Source organism: Scophthalmus maximus, chromosome 8 (assembly GCF_022379125.1).
Source record: "Scophthalmus maximus strain ysfricsl-2021 chromosome 8, ASM2237912v1, whole genome shotgun sequence".
In the NCBI taxonomy this organism is placed as follows: domain Eukaryota; kingdom Metazoa; phylum Chordata; class Actinopteri; order Pleuronectiformes; family Scophthalmidae; genus Scophthalmus; species Scophthalmus maximus.
In genome coordinates this window covers 9,937,214-9,964,717 of record NC_061522.1, presented here as the reverse complement: position 1 = coordinate 9,964,717, position 27,504 = coordinate 9,937,214, and the positions used below count along the sequence as shown (strand labels likewise).

The window sequence follows — 27,504 nt, the reverse complement described above, 5'->3', positions numbered from 1 at the left end:
CAGGTAAAACTTATCTTCAGGATCATATTTATACAAAGGTTCATTGTAACAGACCAAGAGAGCATCTAGTTTTACTCTTGCTAAGTATTTCATAAACTTGAAGTGGTAAGTTTGTAAAAACAATTGAACACCGCTTTGGCTACTAATTATTCACGAAAAGGAACATAGTCGGTAATAATCACCTCTGCCGACTCGTCAAGGTGGTCCTGTTTTCACCTGACCGGTGGAAGACCTGCGGTCGCTGATCAGAGGATCTGCTCTGATAATCTTCAGTACGAGTATTTTACTGGCGTTTGTTTAGAGTCTGTAGGGAACAGTTTGATCTGCTGTCGTTTGCAGAGTCAAGAAATCAATTCCACAATTCAAATGTATGAAGTCTTTATAAAGTCATTCAGTCATTGGATGCCTAAATTTGTTTTTCTTTTTTAACAACGGAATCCTAAAACCTTAAAGCATCGCCAAAATAAATTGGGGTCATTACTTAACATATATCAAACTGAAATTACACCTTGTTGCACATTAACTACAGCATTTATTGTTCAAAGAAAATTTGGTAAAAAACTAATGCTCGTGTCTGTAAAATCTTCAAATAGTGGCTTCTAATACATAAAAACCTTTTCAATGAGGTAATATAAATTCAAACAAATCAAAAATAACTTACACTGCATACATCTGGAATAAAAATAAAAAAACATGTAACAAACATGAAAAAAATCTAAATCTACTTTTCTTCAAAATCAAACTATGAAAGGTTTGGTTAACACGATTGCTTTTAGTATGGAGAGGACATAGTGCCATGTCGTAGATGATATAGCAGCATTTTGTATAAACTAGAAAGTATTGTGGCCAATTACGATCTTTTCCTGAGTCCTTGTAAACTACAAAAACCCTTCTCATCACCATGACAAACAGCTAATACATCTTTTAATAAAAATACACAGACACATTGCTGTAAAAATGTACGGAGTGCAGAATACCCCAAAATTAAAATGTGTGTCAACTAATTTAAGACAAAATAAATACTGCTACTGTCAGTACATTCAGTTAAGTAGCCCTCACAAAAAAACCTGCTTATAATAAAATACAGCATTACAGCTCGACAGTGCAGACGTTTAGGTCATTTGTTTGAAGCCCGACGACTGGAAACCACCAGGGGCTATAAATACAGGGTGATTCACCTGCTCCTTCAGAATGGCAAACATTAGGAGCTGACCAGCAGATAGAGACACAAAAGGAAGGTAGTGTTGTTAAATGTTCTCGCTTGCTGGATGAAGACGGGCGGGGTCAGAGAGTACTTTCATATGTGACGGGAGTTTCATTGTCGTCTTCACTTCCCGCTCCAGTGCCTGCAAGTTGGAAAAGAGACAGAGGAAGAAAATCTTAGGAAAAAAGCTTCCATTAAGAGCCTGAGAACATTCAGACAGGTAGTACAAACAAAACAACATGCTAAAGTGAAGTGCAGTTGCACTTGTGCTCTGGGATCAATCCAATATTCCTACACCAACATCAACAATGGCACCATTTAGATGTAAAAGACATTAGTGTCAGGGTAAACAGCCCGCCTACAGCTATGCAAAATCCTTGTCTGGGTGGACGCGTCTATCACAAAGGAGAAGTAGGGAAAGGCTTTACAGGGAAAAAGGATATTCACTACTCGTCCACAACTACGAAGCGAAGCTGGTTGTTGCGCTCGAGTTGAATTGTTGAATGTAGTACTTTACCTACCTAGGAGAAAAGCTGATAAACTGGGTTTGACTCGCTCACCAGAGGCTGAGTTCTTCGGTCTCTGTAACAGGTGAGGTCCAGAGAGTCCTATAATAAGAGCTCCTACGGGGGCTGTGAGTAGGATGCCAAGCACGGCCACCGTCAGCACATCCATGCCGTACTTCTGCAGCTGCTTGTCGTCCTTTGTTCTGGCCATGTCTAAAGCTGTGGAGCCTATAGCGGCCTGGTGAGGAGGAAGACAATAGATGTGTTTACTGGAATATTTCAGTGTATGTACTTTTAATTCGGAAGTTCACAAAGGAAAACACCTGTCGATGTGCAATACAAAAGGTGATTAACTGTAGAAGAGACACCCTCAACTGGAAGACAAAACAATGTTCCAGAAAGAGGTCTGACATACCTGCACTGTGGCCTTGGGCATCCACGCGAGGGCTATGAACACCTTTTCCCTCATGTTAAAGCCCGCACACAACACACACACATAGGTGAAGAGGAGTCGGACCAGGAGGGCAATGAGCAGAGTGGCTATACCCAGACCTAGACCGACACACAGACAAGGAGATAAAAGCTGCATTCAGACATTCACTTAAGTCCGAACATGTTCCTGAACTTCCTCGGAGGGAGGGGATGTATGTGATGATGCAAATATCCCCAGATGTTGCTCCGGACATGCTCTGGAGTTTCTCCTGCCAGCCCCCTGGTAAAATCTCTGGAGAAAGTCCAAGCGAGCCCATGTGAGAATACAGCAGCATAATCTCGGGACAATTTACAGAGAGCGAGCGTTGATGACCACAAACACTGTTCTCTGCAGTGGCGTTATAGGAGCCTCCTGCTGCTCTACACAGACGCCACAGAATACTCCCCAAAATGACCCTACTGTTGTGAATGCGTACAGTGTGACAATCTCCTGCTGCGTTCATCATATTCGAATGGCAAACTCCGGAGAATGTCCAGACGTAATTCTCATGTCAAAGTCAGGAGTTCACGTCTGAAAACAGCTATCCAGAGTAACTGTTTACACCAAAAGCATGGCCACAACCTGAGTGAGGCGTAGCGCCATGGAAAAAGTGACTGGAGGAGGATGAACAATCAGCCTGCATTCTGAACAGTTAAGTAGATGTTTGAATAATGCCCATAACATATGCTCCTCTCATCTCTTTTAAGGAAACACAAATTTACTGTGCAATATTCAATTCTGAATTCTGGGCGTGAGTTTCCTGGCGTGTTTTTGTTCTTAATTTATCATTTTACAAGAAAATGTTTGTAATGCTAACATCAGTGCTACCCGTAGATCACCCCAAAAATTATTTTTATCATTTGTTTTGGAATTTGTTTTTGGAAGGTTATTTGGGAACAGACATCTGTTCAGTATTTACAGATGGAGAGATTAAAACTCTCCCGCATTCTTTTTTGACTATGCAAACACATTTACAATGTGTCAATACGGTCACATTTGAATCCCTCAGTGTCAACAGCCGTCGCCCTTTGTGTTATTTAGAAGTCTGTGTGGTCGACTCACCGACTGTGTTTCCTTCCAGCTCAGAGACTCGGATCTCTGCTCCTATGAGTCCAAAGAGTAGAGGCTGAAACACGTCCCACGCCCATCCGACCACCTCCTCCACGCGTGCCTTGAGAACAGAACAGAAAATAATGTTAAGTGAAAAAAAAAAGGTGAGGTCTTATTTGACACGCAGCCTTGAAGTCATTAGATCATTTTTTCTGTGCAACAGGTTCCGCAGTGCTTTAACTTAAATAATTCATTATGCAGTCTACTTCTCTGCCAAGTTTACCCCAACGCTCAGTATCAGAGATGGATAGCTCTGAAAAAATATTGCTGTGTGTGCGCCAGATATTGTATGCATATGTCATCACCTTTTCCGACCCCCAGCCGAGCCCAGCCAGAAATGCCAACACCAGGGTGCAGAGGCCTCCAGAGCCGGGAAAGCCAGCCACGGTGCTGCCAAAAACAGCAAAGACGGAGAGGCCGAGCACCAGGAAGGAGCGCTTCATTACCAAGTATTTCTAGGAGAAAGAGACAGCCAATGATTACATATGTAATATAACAGTATGATGAAATCTATGAATACAAAATTCATACTAGTAAAAGTGTTCAGAAGAGATTTTATACATATTGGTGTTTGTCTTTATCCTACATTGATGCATACTGAATAACTTTTTGCTATGCGAGGAAATAACTTTTCCCTCGAAGTTGCAGTTACAGTGCTCTCGTCAATTGTCCTCAAAAGTTTAATATCAGAAGTCGAACATTTCCCCTGACTTTTTGTTGGTTGTTACCACATCGTTTCACATACAGACTTTGGAGTCCCAGGCTGTGGTGTAAGGATGACTAACAGCGACGGTTAAAGTGACTCATGTTACAGTCGTGCTCTGAGACCACACGGTACCTACCTGGTCAACGCTGGGAAAGTATTGGATGAGGAAGCCAAGAATAATCCCAGCAACCATCCCACCGGCCACCTCCAGGACACCTCTCAGGAGGTTGTACCAAGTGGAGCCTGGAAGGATCAGCCGAGAAAAAAAAAAATTGACTGAATTGATTGTCCAAAAGATGTGTGACAGAAGCTGGGTGTAAATGTATGGTCTTGTTTGGGTTTTACGTGCAGATTAGACTCATAGACTCTTAGACAATTGTGATTTAAGATGTGCAAAAAAAACATTTTGTTTTAAACATAAGCTCACTTACACCCTCTGCTGAGCTCCTGACAAACTGCAGAGTAAAGTATTTCATGTGTTGACCTTCAATTGCAGTTCACAGCACTGTATGCCGCTCCCCTGGAGATTAGCTAGTGTTGTATTTCCAAAAAACCCAAAACACTGATTCAACACTTCTCATTTCCCCACACACGCAAACGCACACGTCAGCAGGTTACCTGTGGCGAAGGCCATGCCAAAGCATGTGGTGAAGCCAGTGATGGCGAGGATGTCGTCAAAGCTGCCAGCAGCCATCAGCAAGGTGGGGATGCCCTGCTCCACGCCGTAACCGTCCTTCTGCAGCAGCAGCATGGAGGGAACCACGACTGCTGGAGACACAGCGCCCATCACAAAACTATAATGTGGAGGAGAATGAGTGTTTGTTAATTTACTCACTCCTACAAAGATGTAACAGACACAGAAATGCCCTTCGTAAAAAAACCACCAGCATTTCAACACACATGTGGAGATACAAAAAGGAGACACAAGCAGATGATGTGTATCTGACACAAGAAACGAGGCTCGAATTTGACAGAGCGATGATTATGATTCTTGACTCAAGCCTTGAAAATAAAAATTACTAATAACAAAAAACCGAATGAATAATAAACTACTACACTATCTCTAGATTGACTCTGGTCTCAGATTGAGTGAGACATTTTAGTCGGGCAGTGGAAAAATATTTGTTTTGGCCTCCATCGCTGATAAGCAAAGTATTCAGAGGAGGAACAGGTCATCAGTGAATAAAGCTCCGCGTGAAAATTTCCCTTGTATTTCTTTCTAATCAGCATTCGTGTGCCTCAGTAATAGATACAAAGGCTCTTATTCTAATTTCTTTTTGCATGGACAAGTCCATAAACCATAGACACATCTTATTGTTGAGAGTAGATGTATTTGTACTGTCGTCAAACCTGAAAGACATACGTGTGGATATGTGGGTGTAATGTGATCTAGTGACACACGGGGAGCAGCGTGTTTTACGGTAATACCTTCCATGAAGTAAATCTTCTAAAGCTAAAGCTCAACATGCTCAGTCTACAACTACTACTGTATGTAAAAATAAAACCATTGGCCTCTTGTCCTTACTGCCCCAACTTCTGATTTAAAAAAAAAAAGAAAATTGCATTGATGAATGTTGAAATGGTAAATATATTTGATTCCTACACATTAAGGAACTAATCAAACAAGTTCCTCAAAGCATCTGTGAGATGAGAAGAGAGCGGACACGGAGAGGAGAGTGAGTAGTGTTATATTTACCCGAGGATGAAGCCCCACACCCAGGGCAAGCCCATGAGGAAGTGAGAGACCAGAGCTGTGGTGCAGGCCTCTACCATGCAGGGCCCAGCTGCCAAACGCACACACACGGACTTCAGTTTCCTCAGAGCCTGACAGCACAGACACGGACATGGTTCAAGAGTTCAGCAGTGTAGTGACGTTCACCAGTATGGAATCAGCAGCTGATTAACTGATGGAAATATTAAAATTTATTGCCGATTAAGTATGTTTTTATGTCTGACAATTTTTAGGCTCTACTATTAAACAGTCATTTAGAAACTATAAAGAGAATATTTTGAGACCTTGTCTAGGCAAGCAAGAAACACAGGCATGAAACTAGAACCTGGTCATTGAATCTCTCTAAACAGTTTCTGTGCGCACATGCCAAGCACCAATAGTGGAGTATGAGGCATACCGTGGGATCCAACCCGAGACCAGCTCTGGCAAGAATGACGGCCAGAGCGATGTTCCTCAGTGATGACGACCACCTGTAGTCGATGTACACCCCATTTGTTATAACCGGGATGTTCCTCAGCATGAAACCCATGAGCAGCATACCTGCAACACAGCGGACGTTGTGAGAGGACAGATGATCCTTTCTACCTTGAAATACTGTTTACTCTTCAGGACTGTCTCTTGCGCACCTGCAGAACAAGAGTAAACCACCCTGTTGCTTTTTGAACTTGTGGTGCTCAAACTGGACACCTGACACCACGAGGCTCAGCATGGACTGAAGATACTGTTAGAAAACGAATAACTCCAAGTTTCGACAATATCCAAACCTACAATAGAGCTACATGATTCGTCTGAACGTTGTTCTACTAAAAAACATACAAGATACTAATAATATTACATTATTAGGAATTTACACATTAGTAGGAATAATGAATGTGCTAAATTTAATCGATCTATGATTGTGGAAGTACAGCACATTTCAAATGGTGATGAACTATAACAAGGGAAACAATACATATAAACACAAACATTATGAACTGATACTGAGCGGGGACAAACTATTATAGAACACACCAATCCTCTTCACTGTTGATGCCAACAGGTATTTCGAAATACAGAAATCATCACTGACGACTCTTTTGGAAACCTGCTCAAAATGAAAAGAAAAACTGGAAGGCATAGTTTATGGAAATGAACTGCTAGTTGTACTTCACTCTATCTTTTAATGCTAATGCAAATGAGGAGTGGCTCCAGTTTCCTTGATTTTTATCTTGTTAAGGGTGCAGTTAAACAATTTCCCAATAAATAATACCAGGAATTCCATTAGGTTTAAACCAATTAAAAAAAATACATATAGATTATCTTCCATTTAAATAATGGAAATCCTTCTTAATAATAGCACTTCCTCACTTTCAGTCAAGTACACTAGCATAAACCAGGGCCTGAACAATCCAGTCTTTTCCCCTTACCATCTCTGGATAAATAGGAAGATCATTAATTGTTGTGTAATAGGGCCATAATCATGTCTATACAACAAATAATACAATAAGCAAAATACCAAAAAAACTAAAATCCAGTACACCAGCATCTGTGAGGTACTTGATTAAGAACAGAGCAAGTGAGTCACATAATTGTAAAGTTGATAAGAACTTATTTTTGTCCCATTTTTCCCTATGTATGACAAAGGTGAACAAATAATATTTGGCCTACTCGTGTAAATCAACAGCATTCTCAAAGACATTTGAGTTTAGTTTTAGATTAGTTCAAGTACTTTCACAAGTCTTCTTGAAAAGCAGTTATTAAAAAATAAATAGCACGCTAACACTGACATTAATAAACTATAACAAATACAACTTTTTGTACTTTACATACTCAGCATAGAGCTGTTACAAATGTGTAGGTGTCTGGAGTCAGGTGAAGTAGCTGATGCTAGCCACTCTGACTCATGCTTGGGTGAAAAACTTATGATCAAGGGTAAGAGATTGGGATCATGAATGGTAACTTCATGACAGCACTGAGCACACATTGCTTAATCAGCCTGAGTACCTCCTTGAAATACTACATGACTAATTCATCCGCTAAAACCATAACTTTATACTGTAACTGCAACTATGGTGGTAAATAATGATTCTACAGTTGATCTTTTATGTAGTCGTTCTCATCGTTCTGACCTAAAACATGGGAGGCCTTTCTTTGTCAAATAAGCAACTTTATACTGACACTAGCATTTGACGTATTGTGTTAATAAATATCACCAGGCATCTGTGTGACTAAACAAAAAAAAAACATTAACCCACCAGTGTGTAAAGCATAACCAGTATTTCTCTGCCTTACCCAGGAGGGGCGGGAACGGTGGAAGTTTGGGCAGACGGATGAGAGCCACCAGTTTGCCACCGAGGAGTGCACAGATGAAGAGTATTGTGATGCCAAACAGGTTTCCCCCTGGAAGACATTCGTCCTCCGTGATGGACCAAACCACTCCAAAGAGCACAGCTGCCAAAATGACTGGAGACAGAGGTGAACGAGAGGGTGAATTCATAGCATGTTGATGCATGTTGAAACATTGATATGATAATTCCTTTATACACACTGTGAGAAGAAGGAAGTTGGTGCTTGAGAGAGTGAGGGGTGAATTAATTTCTACAGATATTTTTATGTTTTCCTTGACCAGATCAAGCATTCAGTGTTGGTGGAAACATATTTGCATTGTAAAAGTCTGCGGTTACCTTTGGTTATGAGAGAGGCCAGAAGGCCTCTTGGTGGACACGGGCAGAATCTGCGGAGCAAGGGGCAGCAGACCACTGGTGGGTCTGTGTTTGTGCCAGCGTCCACCACAGGGTTTCGAGGAAGAAAATACGTCGTCTCCTCTGTAACATTTGGTGTGGAGCAGCGCCGTACCACCACCTGGATCTGGTTAACGTTTAGGTGCTGGAGAAGAATCAGGACAAGGAGGAGAACACAGGTCAGTTTTAGAAGCTGTGTAAACACCATGTCTGTATCTTACAGCCTCCATTTTTATTAATTATCAATTGCTGAAAGAATATGCTGATTAAAAAGGAAGTGGGGAGTCAAACTAGTCCCAAATAACTGACGCATCTTACACAGAACATCGAATCTATGGTGTCACAATGACACAAATGTAAATGCAGTGCTTATGAGGAAAGGAGAGAAAACCGATATAAATGGCCATGTGGCATATTAATTGCAAAATCCTTGTGTTGTGCCCTATCAGTATTGTTGACACAGAGGTGCGTCATACCGGCAGATTGCAAGCTTCTGTTTTCTTTGCAAATAATAGAGTGAAGATATGACCTTGGGTGGGTACATTGGCTCAAAGTTCTGACTTTAGCTCTGACTACATTTCAATGAATGCTTACAAATGACAAAAAAACAAACAATTTAAGGCAGACAATAAATTTAACATGGTCAGAGAACAGTGTAATAACACATTGCAGCCTCAAAACAACCAACAGCAGAATCATGTGGGGAAACAAACAGAGCCACATGACATCAACCAATTCATTCAAGTGTGGCTTAAAAATGTCTTTTCAGTGAGTATGAAAAACAATCAAACTGTAATTCAAGAACCTAACAATAACCAATTGTTATCAGGCTTATAAACACACTCTTAAAACAGGAAAAAAAAACCTAGATTACACCACAGCAAAGAGTATTAGTCAAATACTTTACCTCCACGTTGTTTGCAGCAGGTAAAGCAGTTCTGTCCAGCAGCGGACTGGGCGCTGGACTGGGAACAGGACTGGGAGGCGGACTGGCCGCAGGGCTCGGCTCCGGGGTGGCAGGCTTGGGCTGAGTGTCTTCCATGGCAATTCGCGGCAGTACTTGTGTTGTGTGGTCCACTCGCTTCTCTGTCACGGTGCATCAAGCTGACGGGTGGGGCTGGCCGGCCATCGATGGGCAGTTCCCTTTCACTTCTGCTTCTGCACGTCCAGCTCTGACCTCCGGCACCTATTCACACAGCGTGGGGCTTTTTTTTATCAGCAGGAAAACCAATTAGTGTTGACTCAATGATGGAGGACAGCCAGGTTGATAAAGGTGTAAAAATAGGCATGATGTGAAATATGGCTTAAGTCTCACACATTTGTCCTCCACCATCACCCAAAAACAAACAAACACAGGTTCTACAGTAAAGACGTCCATGTTCAAAAGATGCGGTGTGAATGAATTTGACAGACTCTGATCATGAGGCGTGAACGGAACCTCCCACGTGACCTCAGGAGGGTCTGCCTATCACTGCACGCTGCGCGTGGCTCCATTACGATTGGTCAAGTCTACTAATAGCCTTTTAATTGAGGCCGAATTGTAAAAAAAAAAAAAAAAAGGTTTGAAGAAAACCCAAACTGTTTTTTACTCTAAACTGACGTCACCGCCCCTTGTTTTGACAGTTGTTCGCGGCGACAGACGCGGTTTAATCCAATTGCGGAGCGACCACACTAATCAATGCTTACGGCTCGACCATATGGCCACACTGAGCTAGCGTTAGCTCCCCGTGGGCGACAAGTGGACCGGCGGTAGCCGCCTAAGCTAGCCAGCTAAATGGGCAGCCTGCCGACATGTAGTCTGAGGTCATGGGGTTGAGTCGTGGGGTGTTAGCTCCGTGTATTAGTGGAGCCGCACACACACACACGTGTAGGAAGAGTGATGACTGACATCTGAGCTAACGTTTCGGGAAATTAGCTGCTTGAAGAAGAGGCAGTTCCATCATGCTTCGACTCTTCGGTCGGAGTAGATCCATTATCGGACACCGAGCGTTGCATCAGAGGCGCCAGTTTAACTGACTTAAGTAGCATTTCCACAAAATACATTGTAGAACATTGTTGTGCCATCTTTTACCTGTCAGGCAACGTTAGATCGGACGTAGCGTCGCCTTGGCAACGACGCACGAGCGCCCTCATTCCGAAACCGAGGTTAAAAATCCCTCCAATGTGAATCAACGTCAGCGGGACATTCGACCCCTGTCGCCGTCACGTCGTCTAATCCCGGTGAATCAGAGCGAAGCCCCGCATACATTCTAATGTATTGGCACGTTGGCTCAGCCGACCCTAGATTTACGGGAGGTAGGGGAAGTGTCCGACGATGGATGCATCGCCGGTAGCTGCCCCCGTGCGCTTCCTGCCAGCAGCTGTCAAGTGAACAGATCCACTCCCATTTAAAAGCGCAGTAGCGAGCGGCTCCTCTGGCGCGACTCCCACGGACACGAATCTTTATTTCATCCCCCCCCTCACACACACACACACACACACACGTAAAGAACAGAGAGCAGCTCACCTCATTTCGCGAACAACTCTTGTGAACTGTACGTGACAGTGTCTAGCAGAGGTCCCGTAGCGGACACGCCAGCTGGGCGATGGGAATGAGGCGGATTAGTGAGAGGCCGAGCGAGTATGTACAGATCACAGGCGTGCTGGGCTGAGGGGGGGTGGAGGTGCAGGTGGAGGTGGAGGTGGGGGGTTCGTTCAATGTTAAAGTCACGTTTTGCTGTTAGACCGTTTTTATTAGATCCTTTGACACATTCCATTGTCAGTCTCGTTGATTGGGCACATACAGATTAGAATGAATATAGGTAGTTACACTGTACCTGTGATACAGGCGGCCACAAGTGTTGGCACACATGTCGCAACATATATTGGAGTTGCACAAAGGGAAGATTCTCCATCAAAATCATCAAAAATCAATTTATATATATATATATATATCTTCAAATTGTGCAGACTTCATTTCGGGAGGGGGATTTGTGCCACCACTGCCGCGATGTTTTCTCACAGACTCCAACCTCCATCGATGATCTGCTCCGTCCCTGTCACGTAGGCCGACTGTGGAGGAGCAGAGTTACGGTTAGTCAGCTTAATTCTGTCACGACTGACAAATTAGCAGCAACTTTGTCTGGATTTATGTATTTGTATTAATGAAAAGGTTAAAGAGGCAACAGACAACTGCCCCGATAATACCCTAGCGGTTCCAGGTATTATCGTTATTTCGTAAAGACATGCTGAGGCTACGTTAGAATCATGGCTAACTCAATGCCAGCAGCCTGGCTTCTATCAAAAGCAGAAAACCACCAATTAGAACAAATAGCCTCGAGTTAAACGTCCAGTAGTATATTATATAGTAGGCTGGTTGTGATACTTTATGATCTTGTAGAAAGCAGACAAACTACATGTCATTTTTGAAGCCTCCCAAGTCCCAGAGCTCTCTCCATGGAGTGAATGCTTGTCCAAGATTCACTCAATTTGGCTGCCTTTTCCATTATTAGTATAAGGACAAGTTTAAGACAAAAAGTTGTCATTGTCCGCTTTAAGATGACACACTGTGTATACTCTCTATGACAGTCAGTATACCTCCCTTGCATTACGTTTTTGCACCAACTCTAAGAGCACCCACCTCATCTGAGGCCAGGTATACACACAGGTACGCCACCTCTTGAGCTGTACACATTCTGCCAGTTTTCTGTCTTGCCATGAAATCCTTTAAAGCCTGTAGAGAGGGGTACAAATTTTGTCTTTAATATCAGGTATTCCTCTAATGGAAACCAAGATAAGATGCAACTTTAATATGATTCAGCAGGTATTACTATCAGACTAAGATTGCAGAAAATATCATCAGAGCCTACGGTACCTGTTCTGGGTCGGGTTGGGCCTCGATCCTCCCCCTCAGTGATGGAGTGTCAACAGTCCCTGAGGAAATTTAAAAGAGCAACCTGTACTTTCTTTTGAAACCCTCAATGTAACACAAAACTGAATACATATATACATACATATATATACATATACATATATATATATATGTATATATATATACATATATATATGTATATATGTATTTAGTTTTTTTCAGAGAGAGAGAGAGAGAGAGAGTTTGTCCCCAAACATGACAAACCCATCGGTTTTTCAAGAACTTCGATTTAATTTAATCTCAAGGATGTTTACAGGGTCTTGTTATCTATTAAAATATTCATAACCTTGAGTCACAACTGAGAAAGATTGGAAGATTGAAAAGAACAGAACATTGTTTTCACATTGTGTTTAAAACTTACCGGGACATATACAATTACAGCGGATGCCTTGCTCGATGAAATCAGTCGCTATAGACTTGGTGAGGCCAATTACTGCGGCCTTGGAGGTACTATAGACGCACCGGTTCACAACACCTGTGTCAGGGAAACACATGTCACTCACACACAGACACACACACGCAAAGCAATTATCTGAGATAAGAGGATTACACTGAACTTGGTCATACTTCAATGTCCCTTTCATTGGAGTTAATATTTGTTCTATAGACATCTACAGTAATAAGATCTGTGTGATATCTTTTACCTTTTATGCTTGATGCAACAGAAGCCATGTTAATAATGTTTCCTGCCTTCTTTGCCAACATCTAGAATGACAAGATAGATTAGGAAATTGTCATAGAAAACCGGTTATAATTGGGCAAATGAGGATTAAAATCACATAGCAAATCTTAGGTTAATGTTTTTATATAACAAAGACGAACCATTGAGGCTAAAATTCCCCACAGAGACAGTTTGGTTAGTTTGCAGCTAAAGCTGGATTAGTGATTGGTCAGTCACTGCCCATCATGTCACGGGCTCGGATTAATGCAGGTAATCCGAGCGAACAAAGGATGAGAACAAAGCAAAAGCATATGTCACTCAATTTACGACGGCGCCTATTTCATTCTCTCAACAAAAGGATGAACTGTTAAGTGTGTGGTAAACTGGGCAAAGGTCACCTTAGGCAGGAATGCTTTGCACATGAGATACATGCTCCGGACATTCACGTTCATGGTGAAGTCCCAGTCGGCCTCTTCACAGTTCAAGATGGAGCCATGGTGCACAAACCTGTGTTCAGTACATGACAAATAAATTGCTCAAATAATCTCACACAATTTAACATGACTGTATAACATACATTATCGAAACATATGGCTTAAGTTAAAAATGTACTGATACTGAATCTCATCTGTAAATCAGAATAAAAACATAGTAAATAAAATATACACTAGTAAAAATGTTTCATTCGCCCGCTCATCATTTTACTGAGCCAATTTAGAGACTTTAAGAAGATTGACAAAAGGTCAAGTGGAGGTTAAACCTTATGGTACAGGGATTTTGGAAATGTAGTTAAGGCACCACTGTCTCACAGACAACTTTCAGAACTCTCAGCTATATAGTTTCTAGTTCAGCCAAACTCCAATAAATATACTAAGATATTTTTACCTTATTTTGTCATTCTTTGTTTATTTATCTCTTAAAATGTATTAGGATATTTCATCATAATTTGTTATTTGTGTTTTTATTTATATCATGTATACCAGCTGTTCATTTTTGGTATTCTTTGTGTTTAGTTTTATTACTTGGTAAAATCCAATCATCCATGGGAATGGGGATTATGGAGACACCATGCCAGCAGTACAGGTAGAACTGTACTTAGAATTATTTTGCAATAAACTAATTGTATGCTAAATAGTCATTAAGTGTGACTCTCAATAAATCAGGGGCAACATTTACATTACATTAAAATGAATGAGTGAACATGAATAAAATGAGAATGTATGAAAAAAGCACCCAGCAATGTTGAACAGCACATCTACATGCTCGTGCTCCTTGGCCAGGGCTTCCACCTGGTCCTTCTTAGTCACGTCCACCACCTTGGTCTTGATCCCTGGTGATGATGAGGAAAAAGGGGCCCAATCAATTACGATGATACCTGCACTGCTTTAATAATAATAAAAGCAGATTTTTTTCTGCTGGTAAGAATTCCATTTAACCGCAGAAATACTTGCATAAGATAAAGCACATCAAATTCGTATTTTTATATTCTTATTCTCAGCAACTTCGAGTAAATTATATGTTGCTCAAAATTGACAATCCAGTGGAGACATTCACACACCGAGCTGCTAAGCTCAATGTTCTCCCGCTGACCACTCAAGAGCTCTACAGAAAGCAATTGGAGGTAAAGTGCTTTGCTTGTGAGCTACCAGTATGGAGGGAGGGGAGAGTGTTGAGAGTGAGGGAGGGGAGAGTGTTGATCTTATTCTAGCCTGGTCCAGCTGGGGCAATTTTCTGCAGTATACCTACCAACCTCCAATTCATTACAGAATACGTTTGATTTTAATGATTTGCTGACTACAAATACATACGATGGTATCAATGTGTTGTGGCGATCAGTGAGCAGTAGTTCAACTCATTTCAACAAAAATGTGAGGAGAAAACAACACTTTATAGCCACTGCATTTACAATATATCAAATATATTGATGATGCTGCCATATTTGTAGACCATTTCTGAAAAATATTTAAATCAACTATTTTGATGATCTACTAATCAATCAAATACCCCCCCTCCAACCCCACCCAAAACACAAATATTTGCTCATATCCTTTTCCTTTTTTGTCTTAAATAATAGTAAACTGACTATATTTGTTTTTTAATACCTTTTCACAGTCAGTTTCAACTCGGCCATCATGGCTGCATCTCATTGCTCACCCAGCAGATGGCAGATGCGGACAAGAAAGATGAATCTTACTGTACCTGGGACGCCATCCAGCTCCCTAAGCTTTTCTCCATTGATGTCTGTGGCCGTGACATGAGCTCCCTCCTTTGCTAATGCCTACAGTTGAAAAACACAAGTCGGTTACAAGTTCTTTTCCACAGGGTCTGAGCAAAATCTTATAACATTTACAGCTCAATGTGTCCTTTCATTAAAAATGTTTGTATATTTATGATAGTGTGATTCTATTATTCTAAATTCTAAAATACACTAAGGCCATTCAGTTAATTAAGTTTTGATTATGAAGAATGGGCGGCAAGTCCATCTATCCATCGTCTACCGCTTTATCCATTTAAGGGTCACGGGGGGACTGGAGCCAATCCCAGCTAACATTGGGCGAGAGGCGGGGTTCACCCTGGACAGGTCGCCAGTCTACAGGGCCACATACAGAGACGTACAACAATTCACTCTCACATTCACATCTACGGTCAAATCTAGAGTCTTAAAATAACCTAACCCCATTCTGCATGTCTTTGGACTGTGGGAGGAAGCCGGAGAACCCGGAGAGAACCCACGCTTACACGGGGAGAAAATGCAAACTCCACACAGAAAGGCCTTGGTTGGTTTGAACTGGGATTCGAACCCAGAACCTTCTTGCTGTGAGGCGAAAGTGCAAGTGGACAAAGAATGGACAAAGTCACTGCCTCTGACTTTAAGCAGTGATTCAGGTCACCACTTACTGACAAGTATCTATAGCTACAGAACGAATCTAACCCTAATCCCTCAGCTCAATTTCAACCCATTCTACCTCCTGTTAGTTGATGGCTGTTGGAGTGACTGCATCATTAACCTCGGGTGCATCAACTGAGGCAACCCTATTAGGCCTAAATGGAAAAAGCTCAATATACACTATGAGCAGTCATTAATGCAATGTCATTTGAACCTAATGATCCGACAAAGCGTAAACAAACATCTCAATGTTTGAATTCCACAACACGCAACAAGAACCCCCGTGACACAGAGCACAGTTTTTGCACATTTAAAGACATCACTTGAAGGGAATGGAAGTAATGATGACCCAATCTCGACAAGTACATGTGTGAGATGTTCCAAGTGTTTTGTTTGCTATCTCTTTGGCGAGAAGACGGCGCGGGAGGATCGTCTGGACCCTGTGTTTGTATCATCTCAAGAAATCACTGTTACAGCACAGTGATTTAAAGCACATCCATGTGGAGTGATAGCGTACTGTAAACATTTTTTACACCAACAGTTTGTATATTTCGGCTGGTGCAGAATATATCATTAAAATCGAAATCAGTTTGCATTTGCAAAAACTGGTTGAACTATGCAATGAAGTTAAAAAAAATACACTGCTTCAAGTCTGTACACTAAAAGCTATTAAATAAACCATTTTCCTCTGTAATATGGTAGGAAATATATCAGTGAGAAGTGCTTATTGAAGCTCATTACTATAGCTGCAGCACGTCCAATCCCCTGCGCTGCAGCTGACAACACAATCACTTTCCCATCCAAGCGACCCATGGTGCTCCTTCCTTTCCTGTGATCAAGACATGAAAAATAGCAAAAGGTTAATTTGGATGAAAAAAGCTCTTTTGTTAGAATGAAAATGTCCTGCTGAGAAATCATGAGATATTTACTAACGTGTTTATGAAGGTTTACTTCAGCAGAATGAAATGAGAAATGTTCAGAAACAATACATTAACTCAACAACAATTGCAGGTTCTACTATGTAAACATGTGATTGGCTGTTGTAATGTTTCAGGGAATTAGATATATTGGGGCTTAAACATTTGCCCAGGTCATGCAAGGACAGTACAGATTACATAACACCGTAATATATGGACAGGTGTATTGGCAACCAAAGCCACGATGGTTGGAGATAGAAATAGCACCACCTTCGGAAAATCAAATGTTATTGCTGTTAGCAAAATAAAATCCACTTGTCAAAGTAAACACACTGACTAATTAGTACTGCTCAAAACACAACAGAGCTGAGCTCTTCTCTTTTTGCAATAAGTTGCACTGACGAATCTGAGAATGATATCTGTTTAGCCAAGATGTTCAGTAATAATTGACAGGCCGTTTCTCAACAGACATTTCTGAGCAGAGACACGAAACGGTCATGACTGTAGACGGATGCCTTATTAGCTTCAGGGAAAATAAAAAGGGGCACTCATACGTTATTATATAAAAAGTCTGATGGAGATTACATAGTGGCAGATAAAATGAATGTGAACTCATATTGCAGCTGTACATAATAACTGTGTACTTAATAGTATGCAATAACCGACAGTTGCCATAGGATATGATTACAAACCAAACCGCCGGTACAAATAATTCAAGATGGAACAGTTGACTTAATAAGCTTAAGTCCAATGCTGGCTCATCAAGTCTAGTGCAACACTTTAATGGGAACAACTGCGACAGTGTTGTGACAAACTTTGTGAACTATACTTTATTTCCATTGTAGAAATGTGTGTTAAAAATTTTGAGAAAATTCCCATCCCATTGGAACGGCCCGAGACTAGCGTGGTCACAAACTTCATTGAATAGGTAAAGACAATTATTTTATATATATACATATCATTTTAAATATGAATATCTATATAAAATATAAGAAGCACTAAAATCCAATAAAAAGAGATGTGTTCCATTTATCCAAGGTAGAAATATAATTCGGCATTGGCTCGAGTCACTGGCTCACATGACACGGAAGCTATTGAAAACAAAAGGTAACTTGTTGATGGTCCCTAAGTGAAAGACTGGCAGTCTGTCGAAGATCCAACCTAGAACTAACTTCACTACAAACCTCAACAAGCATGCTGCTCGATCACTACAACACGGTGGAAACAGGACAGAGCTTTACACGTTTCATAGATAGGCTGTATAACATGTAAACATTCTAACCACAACTGTAGAACATATGCATATACTATTCATAAGCTGTTTGTCAAGTATCATACTTGGAAAAAACAGATTTTTGGAAACTCACCGTCCGCTCAGCTCCCGACACTGTGAACGTCAAGGGAGCGGAAGAGCCAAAACAAGTGACTTCCTCCCTCTACTGCTATTGGTTCCCGACCAGGAAGTCTGCGTGGCTGCAGATTTAGGAGGTAAGATGAGACGAGTTCATTGAATGATGTTTGATTCGGTCCCCTCGAGTTGTTTACCGAGAAGAAGCCTATTCTTTTAGTTACGAGTCGTAATCATACTCACTCTGATAAATGTATTTTTTTTTTCACAATACTGGATTAATTTGCCGTTGTGCGTTGTGTTTGAGCCACCTGTCCTGGTCAAATAAAAGCGGTTCTAGGTACTCTAGCTTGATGCAATTGCATTTAACTATTTGTTATAATAACATGCTGTGCGCATTCTCTCTTTTCTCTTCTTCCCTTTTCTTATTATTTTTTTCTGCAACAGCAGCTGAGCGGCCATTGAACTAACTCAGCAACAAGCATCAGGTGACTGTTTCTTTTTCCACTCTTGGCTTGTGAGTAAGTGTACTGTCTTTTTAATAAGAATGAAATCCACTATCTCTGGAAATTGGCCTTTAAGACCTGTACAAAGGTCTGCACAGGGCCTGTAGTTTTATTATCACCAAGCGTTAATGGTTAAACTGCAAATGAGTTCCAGAATGAGACCTGAGAATGCAATCTTTTTTATTCCAAGGGAGACAACCATTGGCCTATTGGGAAGGAAAATAGATGAAACTGCAGTAGAAACATGAACTTTGACTTTGAAAAAAAAATTCTTTTGAAAATATGAAATAAAGCTGCTATCTTAAGGTCAGAACTCTATTACACATGAGATCCATGAATCTAAACTGAATATGCGTAAGTTTATCAGTATTATGATTGCAATCACATGAATATGTCAAGTTGATTAGGCTAGTACAAGATTATTATACAGTCCTGCCTTTATGGTTAAAAAGTTCTATTTGTGCAGAACCATCACATGTTCAACAAAACATGTTCATTTCACTCATCAGATGAGGAATATTCTTGTTTTACTTACAATGCAAATCTGTCTTCATATGAATAAAATGCACTACTGATTTGAATGAGCAAACTCAAATTACCATTTGTCATTTGGACCTGCTGTTCAACAACAACAGTCGTGAAAAATAATGTAGTTTGTTAGTAACAGTTTTTGTTCTTCTTTAATTTATAGTCCACTCATTTTATACATATATCGATCATTTTCCATATCAGGGGGATACAATTCAACCTGTGAATACTGTTGTATTTAGTTTTCCTTGGCTCTGGAGGAGCTTTTAAGAACTGTTTTGTATAGTGTGTTGTCAAATCCATATCTTAAGGCAAAAACATTAATTCCGGTTCTCAATTGCTTCAGCCAATGGCAAGGTGAAATGTCTGCCGTTATATGGTTGAGAAGAAAGTGATATGATGAATTGTACGGCACACATCTCTGCATACTAATGTTTTTTGAGACTCAGAGATATGATATTTGAGCTTTGCGAGTATAAAGGTAACCGAAATTCTTTGTTGTAAATGCTTGGAGTTTGAAATACTCAGACATTTAATAGGATGGTCTAACAAAAACAATCAATCAATCAATATACATCACGCACAAGTACCATAAGATGCAGTTCTTTTTTTGGTCTGTTTCTAAGAATGAACTTCCATGCTGATGCCATGTTGGATTACAGAAGATGTAAACTAGGAGAGGAACTCATGCTAGGGGCTATATGTCGTGATACCTTGGTACCTTTGTTGCACTGATTATGACCAATCCTTTGTGTCTGTTCTGTTACTGCAAAATAAAAGTGGTGTAGTATCCCTTCACAAATCTATATATTACTAGAGATCCTGCTTTATAAGTGACTTGTAGGAAGCCTATAATGACTTATTGATTGAGCAAGGGGAGAAAATGAAAGCACTTTTCGACCTTAAGGCTATGTATCCATTCAATCCTAAACAGTCCGTCAACACCTTGCACATGACTCACATTGTTTATTTAAACCAAATGACTCAATGAATTGAGAGCCATTGCAATACATGGAGAGTTTTTTTAACCGCAGTGTTTGTCTCACGAGTGCTCTTCAGTATATTAATCTAGACAATGGATTGAAGGTAATTTGGTGTGTCCCTGAGAGGGGTTGTTATGACATGAGAAAATCTAATAGATTGGAGTTAGGTTTGAGTCTTTTGTACACCTGAAAGGTCTCGGTTAATAGTGTTCATTACTCATAGCAAGTCTAAAAAGCAGCAGTAAGAGTTATTGCCTGCTGGTGATCCAAGGGTTAAAAGTTACCAGCTATTAGCCACCCGCCAGGACATCTTGGCTCTGAAAAGAAACTTTACATGTTACAGGCAGAAGGTTGGACTTCCTGCTATTTCTTTTCTGTCCTATAGGTGGTGCAGGGTGCCATGAGTAGAAGACGTCTGGCCAAACAGTTCCCTCTTGCGGTGAATGTGTTCAATTTTATGATGTATTTTGCATCTGCAGATCTCGCAGTCAAAGATATCACATGAATACAAATTAGCACAAATATTATAAAAGATCAAAGGGAAAACAGACTGGCTTAAAAAAAAACTTTGCCTGTCTGAAAGGTGCAGACACACAGGGTGGTGAGTGCACTGCACATTCAATAGTCACAGTAAACACGCTCAGGAGCATATGATTTCCTTTGATTAGTTGAATTAATTTTTCTGGAGATACTGAAACTTAAAAAGTAACCACATATGTTTCAGTTATTTTCTATTTTTCATTTTTGGTGATCTCAAAAATTGCTTCAGTTAACAAGCATAAATGATATATTTATAAGCATTGGGGGAAATGAAAATTGAATCAGCACAGTTGGGTATAAAAGCCTGATAATTATGTGCATATCAATATTTCAGACTTGTTGTCTACGAGCAAATTATGTCCAAATACATGAACTGAGATGAAGCAGATTCATTAGCGAGCCACCAGTAATATAAGAATGTTTATATGACATATTGAAATAAACAAATGGAAAATACTGAACAGAAACTTTTAATCTCCCCTTGCCTCGCTGTCATGCTGTGAATGTTCTTGTCACCAATTTTCCTCTGAGAGCCTAATTATATATCTCGATCTGATCAAGCATCATCACTGGAGGTGCTCATTCTCAGTCATTAATGTCTGAAATTGCTGAAGAAAAGTTTTCCAAAACTAAAACAAGAAAACACTCATCAACTTCAATGCGCTCTGTCCTCAGAGAAAGAAAGTTGTTTGTGGGTTGTCTGTGGCTACTCCGGCTTCCTCCCACAGACATGCAGCTTAGATTGATCAGATAATAGAACTTTGATACACCATTTTTGTCCTTATATATGAACAAATGGGGATGGAAAATAAAATGGACTTTGCCTCTATACCACTTTCATAATAAGAAAAATCTCAAATTAGGCAGTTTCTGGGATATCTGATTCTGATTAGGAGGGTTTTTTCTTTAATTCTCAAAACAGATCTGTGCCACAGCATTACGGGTTTATCTCGGAATAACATTACGAATTTATTGCATATGAGGAGGCTATCGCTGCTACTGGAGTAGCATGAAGTATATAAATAGCTTCCAGCACAATCCGAGAACACAATTTCCTCCTAATGAAATGCGATTACAGTGATAATTTGAACAGACACAATGATTACAAGTGAGGACAAATTCTTCAGCTTCTTTCTTTACTAATCTTTCTAGTGTTCGAAGTCTTTAGGAATACCACATGCAACAAATCTCATACCACATACTTAATACAGTCTTTTGTTAGATTTAAAGGAGCAGTAAGCCATTCTAAAGCTATGCACGTGTGGTAAAAATCAGCAAATATTTCCTCACGAGCCAGTGCAGTCAAATCCCCAACAACAACAAAGAGAGAAACAAGCTTTCTCAAAAATTGCTTCTTCTGCTTAAACACAACGAGCTGCAAAAAAGCTTCTTAGCACAACTTGATATGAGTGTGCTTAATTAAATGGTGGTAACCCACTGCCCAAAAAAATTTAACATTTTGGTTTTCAGTAAATACTATATCTGTAAACACATGGATGCTAATTCTCATTTGACATGCACTCATTGCATTTGAACTAGTTGAACTCAGTTGCACTCAACTGTTAAAAGGTTTCCAACAGGACATGTTATGCAAGAGGCAACGTTGATGGCTCAGCGTCTTCTCAAAGACCCAGACAGACAAACTGACATTGATTGCCATGGATTCTCTGTGAAATCCCATCAACAATTTTCAATCTGGCAGAGCAGGATTCTATCAGAGCAGGACTGTGACAACACTGAGTCAAGCTTGATTGTTTGTATTTCGCCTGTAGCATGACAAATTTCTCATATCTGCTGTTTACAGCCTTATTTCAAGCAGTGTCTATCCATTTGGAACATGAGAAATGTTGATTTGGAATTCCATCTTTGAAGATGTCACTTGGCCAAAAGAGAAATATATCACCAGCTTTAACTAACAACCCCATATGTTGTACTTAGGCCTTCATTTATTTTCTGTTGTATCTGACAACCCATTTTCATGTTGATATTCGTACCTGCTTCAGTGCTGCGAAACCTGAGAGGGAACTATGAGCTGTTACCTATATAACTTTATATAATCCAACAACTGAAGCACCTCTTGAGAGACCTCCATCTCTCTCTCGAGAGCCATTATTTTAAAATACAATAGTTCATTTTAGAGAAAAATCATAAGTGACTTTAAAATTACCTGTCAGGGTGATCATAACTTTATTTTTTTTTGGCAGGTATATAAATGGAAAAATACATATTTCAAACAAAACTGAAGTTTCTAGCCACCTTATAATACAATATATTGTCTTTTCTCAAGTCTAAGTTCTAGATAAATTTGCTCTTTGAATTGTTTGGTCGTGTGGATCTCTCTCCATAACATTTCCTAGAGACCTTTGAGTAAGACGCCAAATATAGCATCAATAACATTTGTGTTGGAATCACTCAAGCTTGACAAAGTTAGATTTGAAGTGAAAGGAAAAATTGTTTTGCATCACTCTTGAAGGATGTGACTCTCCTGAAAAAAAAAACCCCACTCCAATTCATTTACCATATAGAGCTGGCAAACTAACATTAACATAACTTCACTCCCATCTCCGAGAACCTCTACGTAAAAATCAATGTCCGTTACCCAGACGTCTATTCATCACAGTGATTGTGATCACTTAGAAAACCTGTTGTGATTTATGATTCTGTCAGACATATGCTGCTCCAGATGTGAGAAATCAGACAAGGATTCTGTGCTTTATTAGTTACCATCTCTCAGGCAGTACTGTACATCTTGTAATGAAAAAACATTAATTGCTTTCGAGAATTTTCTTAGCCTAAACATTAACTGGTTATTGGTGTTAATATTGAGCCCGATATCCATGGCCTTTTTCGAAAGAATTTCGCTGCTGGTTATTCCCAGGTCATGGCTGGAGACTAAAGGTGACTGGCCCTTTGCTTTTGCTCAGACGGTGGAACAATTTACCTCTGAAATCTGACAGGTAACATCCTTAAATAGCTTCTTTTTAAAAAAAAAATTAGCCCACACCTTTTGTCAATGTTTTGACATATATTGTGTTTTAATTTTGTGCTTAACATTTTATTCTCCTTCGGTTCATGAACTTTTTCTGGTTTTAATTGCTGTTCTTTTAATTTCCATTTTTCTTTGTGTTAAGCACATAGTAACTTTGTTCAGTAAAGTGCTATATAAATAAAGTTTAAACTATATTATCATAAAATTCTATGTAAAAGGCTCTGAGACATTGTTTATTTCATACTGCTGCCCTTCCTTGTTTGGGAACAGAAGAAAGCTGAAGGAACAACAGAAAGCAGAAAAAGTTATTTCACCCAGGCTCTCAACAAGTCACAATGAACTTTAACACCTCAGCATCTTCATGACATGAGGCACTTAAGTGTGAGCTGTATTTTTTGAGAACAGTGATGAGGCCAAAGCTCTAAGGTCAAAGGGTTGGTTGTCATATAGAGAGCAGAAGAATAAACAATATCTGAGTGCTGCTTCAGAGTAACAAGTAAGAGCCTTTCAGAAACACATTTGTGATAATGCAAAAGATTGAAAATCCAGCCCTGATAGTCGTTGGACTACAGTATAGAGATGGTAATTAAAATGAAAACAACTACGATCCAAATATATTTGATATTTTTTTCTCCCTCTGATTTCATCTCTGTGGACTGTTTAGGGGAGATATATCATCCATACCACTGCAAAATATCAGTCACCTTTAGTTTCCGCTGGTAGAGAGTAGACTTGCGTTAAACTTACAGAGATGAACACAGGCCGTAGAGAGGGTAGAAGGAGACGAGGTAGAGATATGGACCAAACTAAATGGAAAGGTATGAGGGAAGGAGGGGAGAGAGGATAAAGGGATGTGGGAAGGGAATGGGTGGGTCAAGAAGTCTGAGAAAACCTGATGGATTGATCTAGTATATGTAGGCTAATGAACAGGTGATTATAGGTGGTTGAGACGTGGCCCAGCTCCAGAACCCAAGTGAACTAGTAAACTACATGAAATGGTTTTTGTTTCCTACAGACAACATTAATTTGTAATATTTGTAATACTTGGCCATAAAATGTGTTATCTGACCAACTTTTTATATAAAAAGACATTCCAAAATGCCCACAGTGAAAATGGTGAATGGACTGTATTTATGTAGCACTTTCTAGACTTAATGACTACTACACAATATCACATTCATCCATTCATACAGTGCTTCTACATGCTTCTACTATCACACATCATTCACACTGATGGAACAGCCATCAGGGGCAATTTAGGGTTCAGTCCTGCCGGAGCACACTTAGGCTGCAGACTGCTCTGCCTCCTAGGCCACAGCCGACAGTCGGCCATCATAGAAAGGGGGAGACACAAAATGATAAAGGCGTCTGTCACTCAAGAAAGATATTCATAGTGTTGCACACCTTTTGGACTATGAAAACACATTTTCAACAGATTTAATGCATACAGCAATATATATTTAATCTAAAAATATAGTGTTTTACTATAGTATTTTTGGTGACAGACGACTTTCCCTCATTTTAGGATTCATTGAATAAATCCCCAGGCTGATTTCTTCCATTTACAAATACCTATGCCATGCACAGCCCAACACCTCATCCACCAACTCACCGCATCTCCTTGACTCCTTGTCTTCCTCTGGCTCACCCCTGGGCCCTGCCACACTGTCCACCTCTTCTCTGACCTTCGCTGGCTGTGTCGAGCACAATGTACACCGCGAGCCCTGCTAATAATGAACATAACAGAATAAGGGAGTAGCTCTCTTTTGCCCAGACAGGCAAGACTGATAAGGTCAACAAGGTCACCAAAAAGTTTTCCTCTGCTCTGCAACGACCCAGACTCAAGTGCAAATAATACCGAAGCAACAGAGTCCTTGAAGCAATTGAGTCCTTGAATTTTATTAGTACGGTTAAATGAATAAATTCAAAATAGAGAACTAAGTGGGGAGTGTTTTTGTAATAAATACATTCCATTTAAGTATTTGAAAAACTCATACAACATAACTTCTATAAACTGGATGGATTATGATTCAAAAATATTTGACACATGGGTCGTCATGGATTTAATTATCGTCAGAAGACTTAATATCCCAAATTTGAAGTTATTGCTGTTTCCTTCATATATCTATTCCTCAAACAATAGCCAAACAGTTCATAAAGCATTCTAACAGTCCAACAAGACGGAACCTGAAACAGGGACCCCTTCCACACATTTCCCATTGATGTTTGGTCCGCACCATTCTCCTGCAAGTTTAATATGAGTTGTTTTGTTTTTGAGGACTTCAGGGTGAGATTCTTCTCTGAGCAGCATGCTGCCAATCTCTGGACTTCATCCCTGCAGGCTTTCTCAGCTTTCTACCTTCTGAGATAAATTCGGCCACAGTTGTGTTGCCCACAAACTTAATGAGGGTTTTTGGTGAAATAGCCCTTTGGGTGCTAGTGCTGAGTGTAAGGGTGGAGTAGAGCTGGGAGCCTCATCTGACTTTCATCACCAGTTTGTCTGGGGTAATTGTGTAAAATGTAGAATTGAAGGCTATGAAGAGCATCCTCACATAGATTCACAGTTCAAACTGTCTGTGGGTCCAACCGTAGAGGCTGCTGATTACAGTCTGTTATGGCCATGGAATTGTTGTGGTAGACTTCGAAACGAGTTGGATATTCGATCTTCATGAAGACCTCAGAGAGCTGGTATGCACACTTTCCCAGAATCCCTCCTGTCAACACAAACTTTAAGTTATCCTCTACCTCAGCGATCACTCTCCTCGTTTGGAAAGGGCTTGGCCCAGATCTCCATCACACCAGATGATAGCTACTTCTGGTCTGAGCAGTCACAAATCAAAAGGTTATTAATGAACATGAATTTTGTCTCTTGGATGACAGTTGCTATGATATTAGAAGCAACCTTGTCATAGACACCTGAGCAACAGAGAGAGTGGAGCAAATGCATCCCCATTATTTCGATTAGTTGGGGGCAAATATATTGTTTTTCTTCCCCACTTTTTTGTCTTTCCCACATACATTTTCAGTAACTGACAAAAACAAATAACTAAAAGCGATCACACAAACATCATGCCACTCTAAGCTCACATTGAAGGCTTTATTCTACATTCAAATCAAGTGCTCGTGGGGCTTCTCAAGAAGTGACAGCTGAGCTTAAACATTCTTCCTGAGGCTTCAACCCGTGAACTGATCCTCAAGTACTTTTATCCCAACAATGTTTTGCAGACAGACAGTTTAATTTAAGCTCTTCATCACTTGCTGTTTTTGCCACACATTCATAGACACAGTTGCACATTTCAAATTCCCCATTAAAAGCCTTTCTTCCAGTGCGGATTTTGTCTTGTCATAGCAGCAAAACCGTAACTAATGACAGTAAAATGACTCTGTTCACATACTGTAGATGAATCGCTATGTCCCTGGAACTAAAATACCAAAATGGAATAGAGCCATTTAGTTATTCATTACATCTGTGTTTGACTAGTCCCCATGCCTGTTGTAAGGAAGGTTTATTGTGTCCAGACACTCACACAACACTCACATCTCTATACACAAACCTCCATTCTATGAACTGGAGAACACACAGAGATTCATCAACCAACCTTTTCAAACAATGATAAACGTACCTTCTTGCATCATTGCTCATAAATGTATCCTACCTTAGGAGCTGGAAGTCTGCAACCAGGGTCTATCCATAATGTCTGAGTTGGAGTTTGGGTTGAGTCATAGGCAGGTGTTGGCTGTGTGTTTGAGACCTGCTTACTTACTTAGACCTGCTGATATAATCC

General features: G+C 40.3%; 2 protein-coding genes across 10 annotated transcripts; both read right to left on the bottom strand.

Moving 5' to 3' along the window:
- Positions 1 to 361: 361 nt before the first annotated feature.
- On the bottom strand, positions 362 to 11,409 carry si:dkey-162b23.4 (sodium/hydrogen exchanger 9B2). Of its 6 annotated transcripts, none has more exons than XM_035638585.2 (14): positions 11,267 to 11,409; positions 10,957 to 11,028; positions 9,358 to 9,655; positions 8,394 to 8,595; positions 8,002 to 8,172; positions 6,128 to 6,270; positions 5,695 to 5,822; positions 4,617 to 4,792; positions 4,135 to 4,241; positions 3,598 to 3,747; positions 3,245 to 3,353; positions 2,126 to 2,262; positions 1,726 to 1,948; positions 362 to 1,346 (listed from the first exon to the last, which is right to left on the bottom strand). In XM_035638585.2, the coding sequence occupies exons 3-14, from the start codon at positions 9,490 to 9,492 to the stop codon at positions 1,285 to 1,287; spliced, it is 1,743 nt and encodes a 580-aa protein (XP_035494478.1). In that variant the 5' UTR covers positions 9,493 to 9,655; positions 10,957 to 11,028; positions 11,267 to 11,409; the 3' UTR covers positions 362 to 1,284. The 6 variants fall into 6 exon arrangements, with proteins under 6 accessions (XP_035494478.1, XP_035494477.1, XP_035494479.1 ...); XM_035638584.2 differs by having other exon boundaries at positions 9,358 to 9,636; XM_035638586.2 differs by lacking the exons at positions 10,957 to 11,028; positions 11,267 to 11,409 and adding an exon at positions 10,522 to 10,915.
- bdh2 (3-hydroxybutyrate dehydrogenase, type 2) lies at positions 11,162 to 27,504 on the bottom strand. Of its 4 annotated transcripts, XM_035638594.2 has the most exons (13): positions 27,376 to 27,503; positions 26,272 to 26,433; positions 25,332 to 25,446; positions 18,193 to 18,298; positions 16,650 to 16,737; positions 15,221 to 15,299; positions 14,255 to 14,351; positions 13,420 to 13,528; positions 13,005 to 13,065; positions 12,722 to 12,835; positions 12,304 to 12,362; positions 12,070 to 12,162; positions 11,162 to 11,501 (listed from the first exon to the last, which is right to left on the bottom strand). In XM_035638594.2, the coding sequence occupies exons 5-13, from the start codon at positions 16,719 to 16,721 to the stop codon at positions 11,448 to 11,450; spliced, it is 738 nt and encodes a 245-aa protein (XP_035494487.1). In that variant the 5' UTR covers positions 16,722 to 16,737; positions 18,193 to 18,298; positions 25,332 to 25,446; positions 26,272 to 26,433; positions 27,376 to 27,503; the 3' UTR covers positions 11,162 to 11,447. The 4 variants fall into 4 exon arrangements, with proteins under 4 accessions (XP_035494487.1, XP_035494485.1, XP_035494488.1 ...); XM_035638592.2 differs by lacking the exon at positions 18,193 to 18,298 and having other exon boundaries at positions 27,376 to 27,504; XM_035638595.2 differs by lacking the exon at positions 26,272 to 26,433.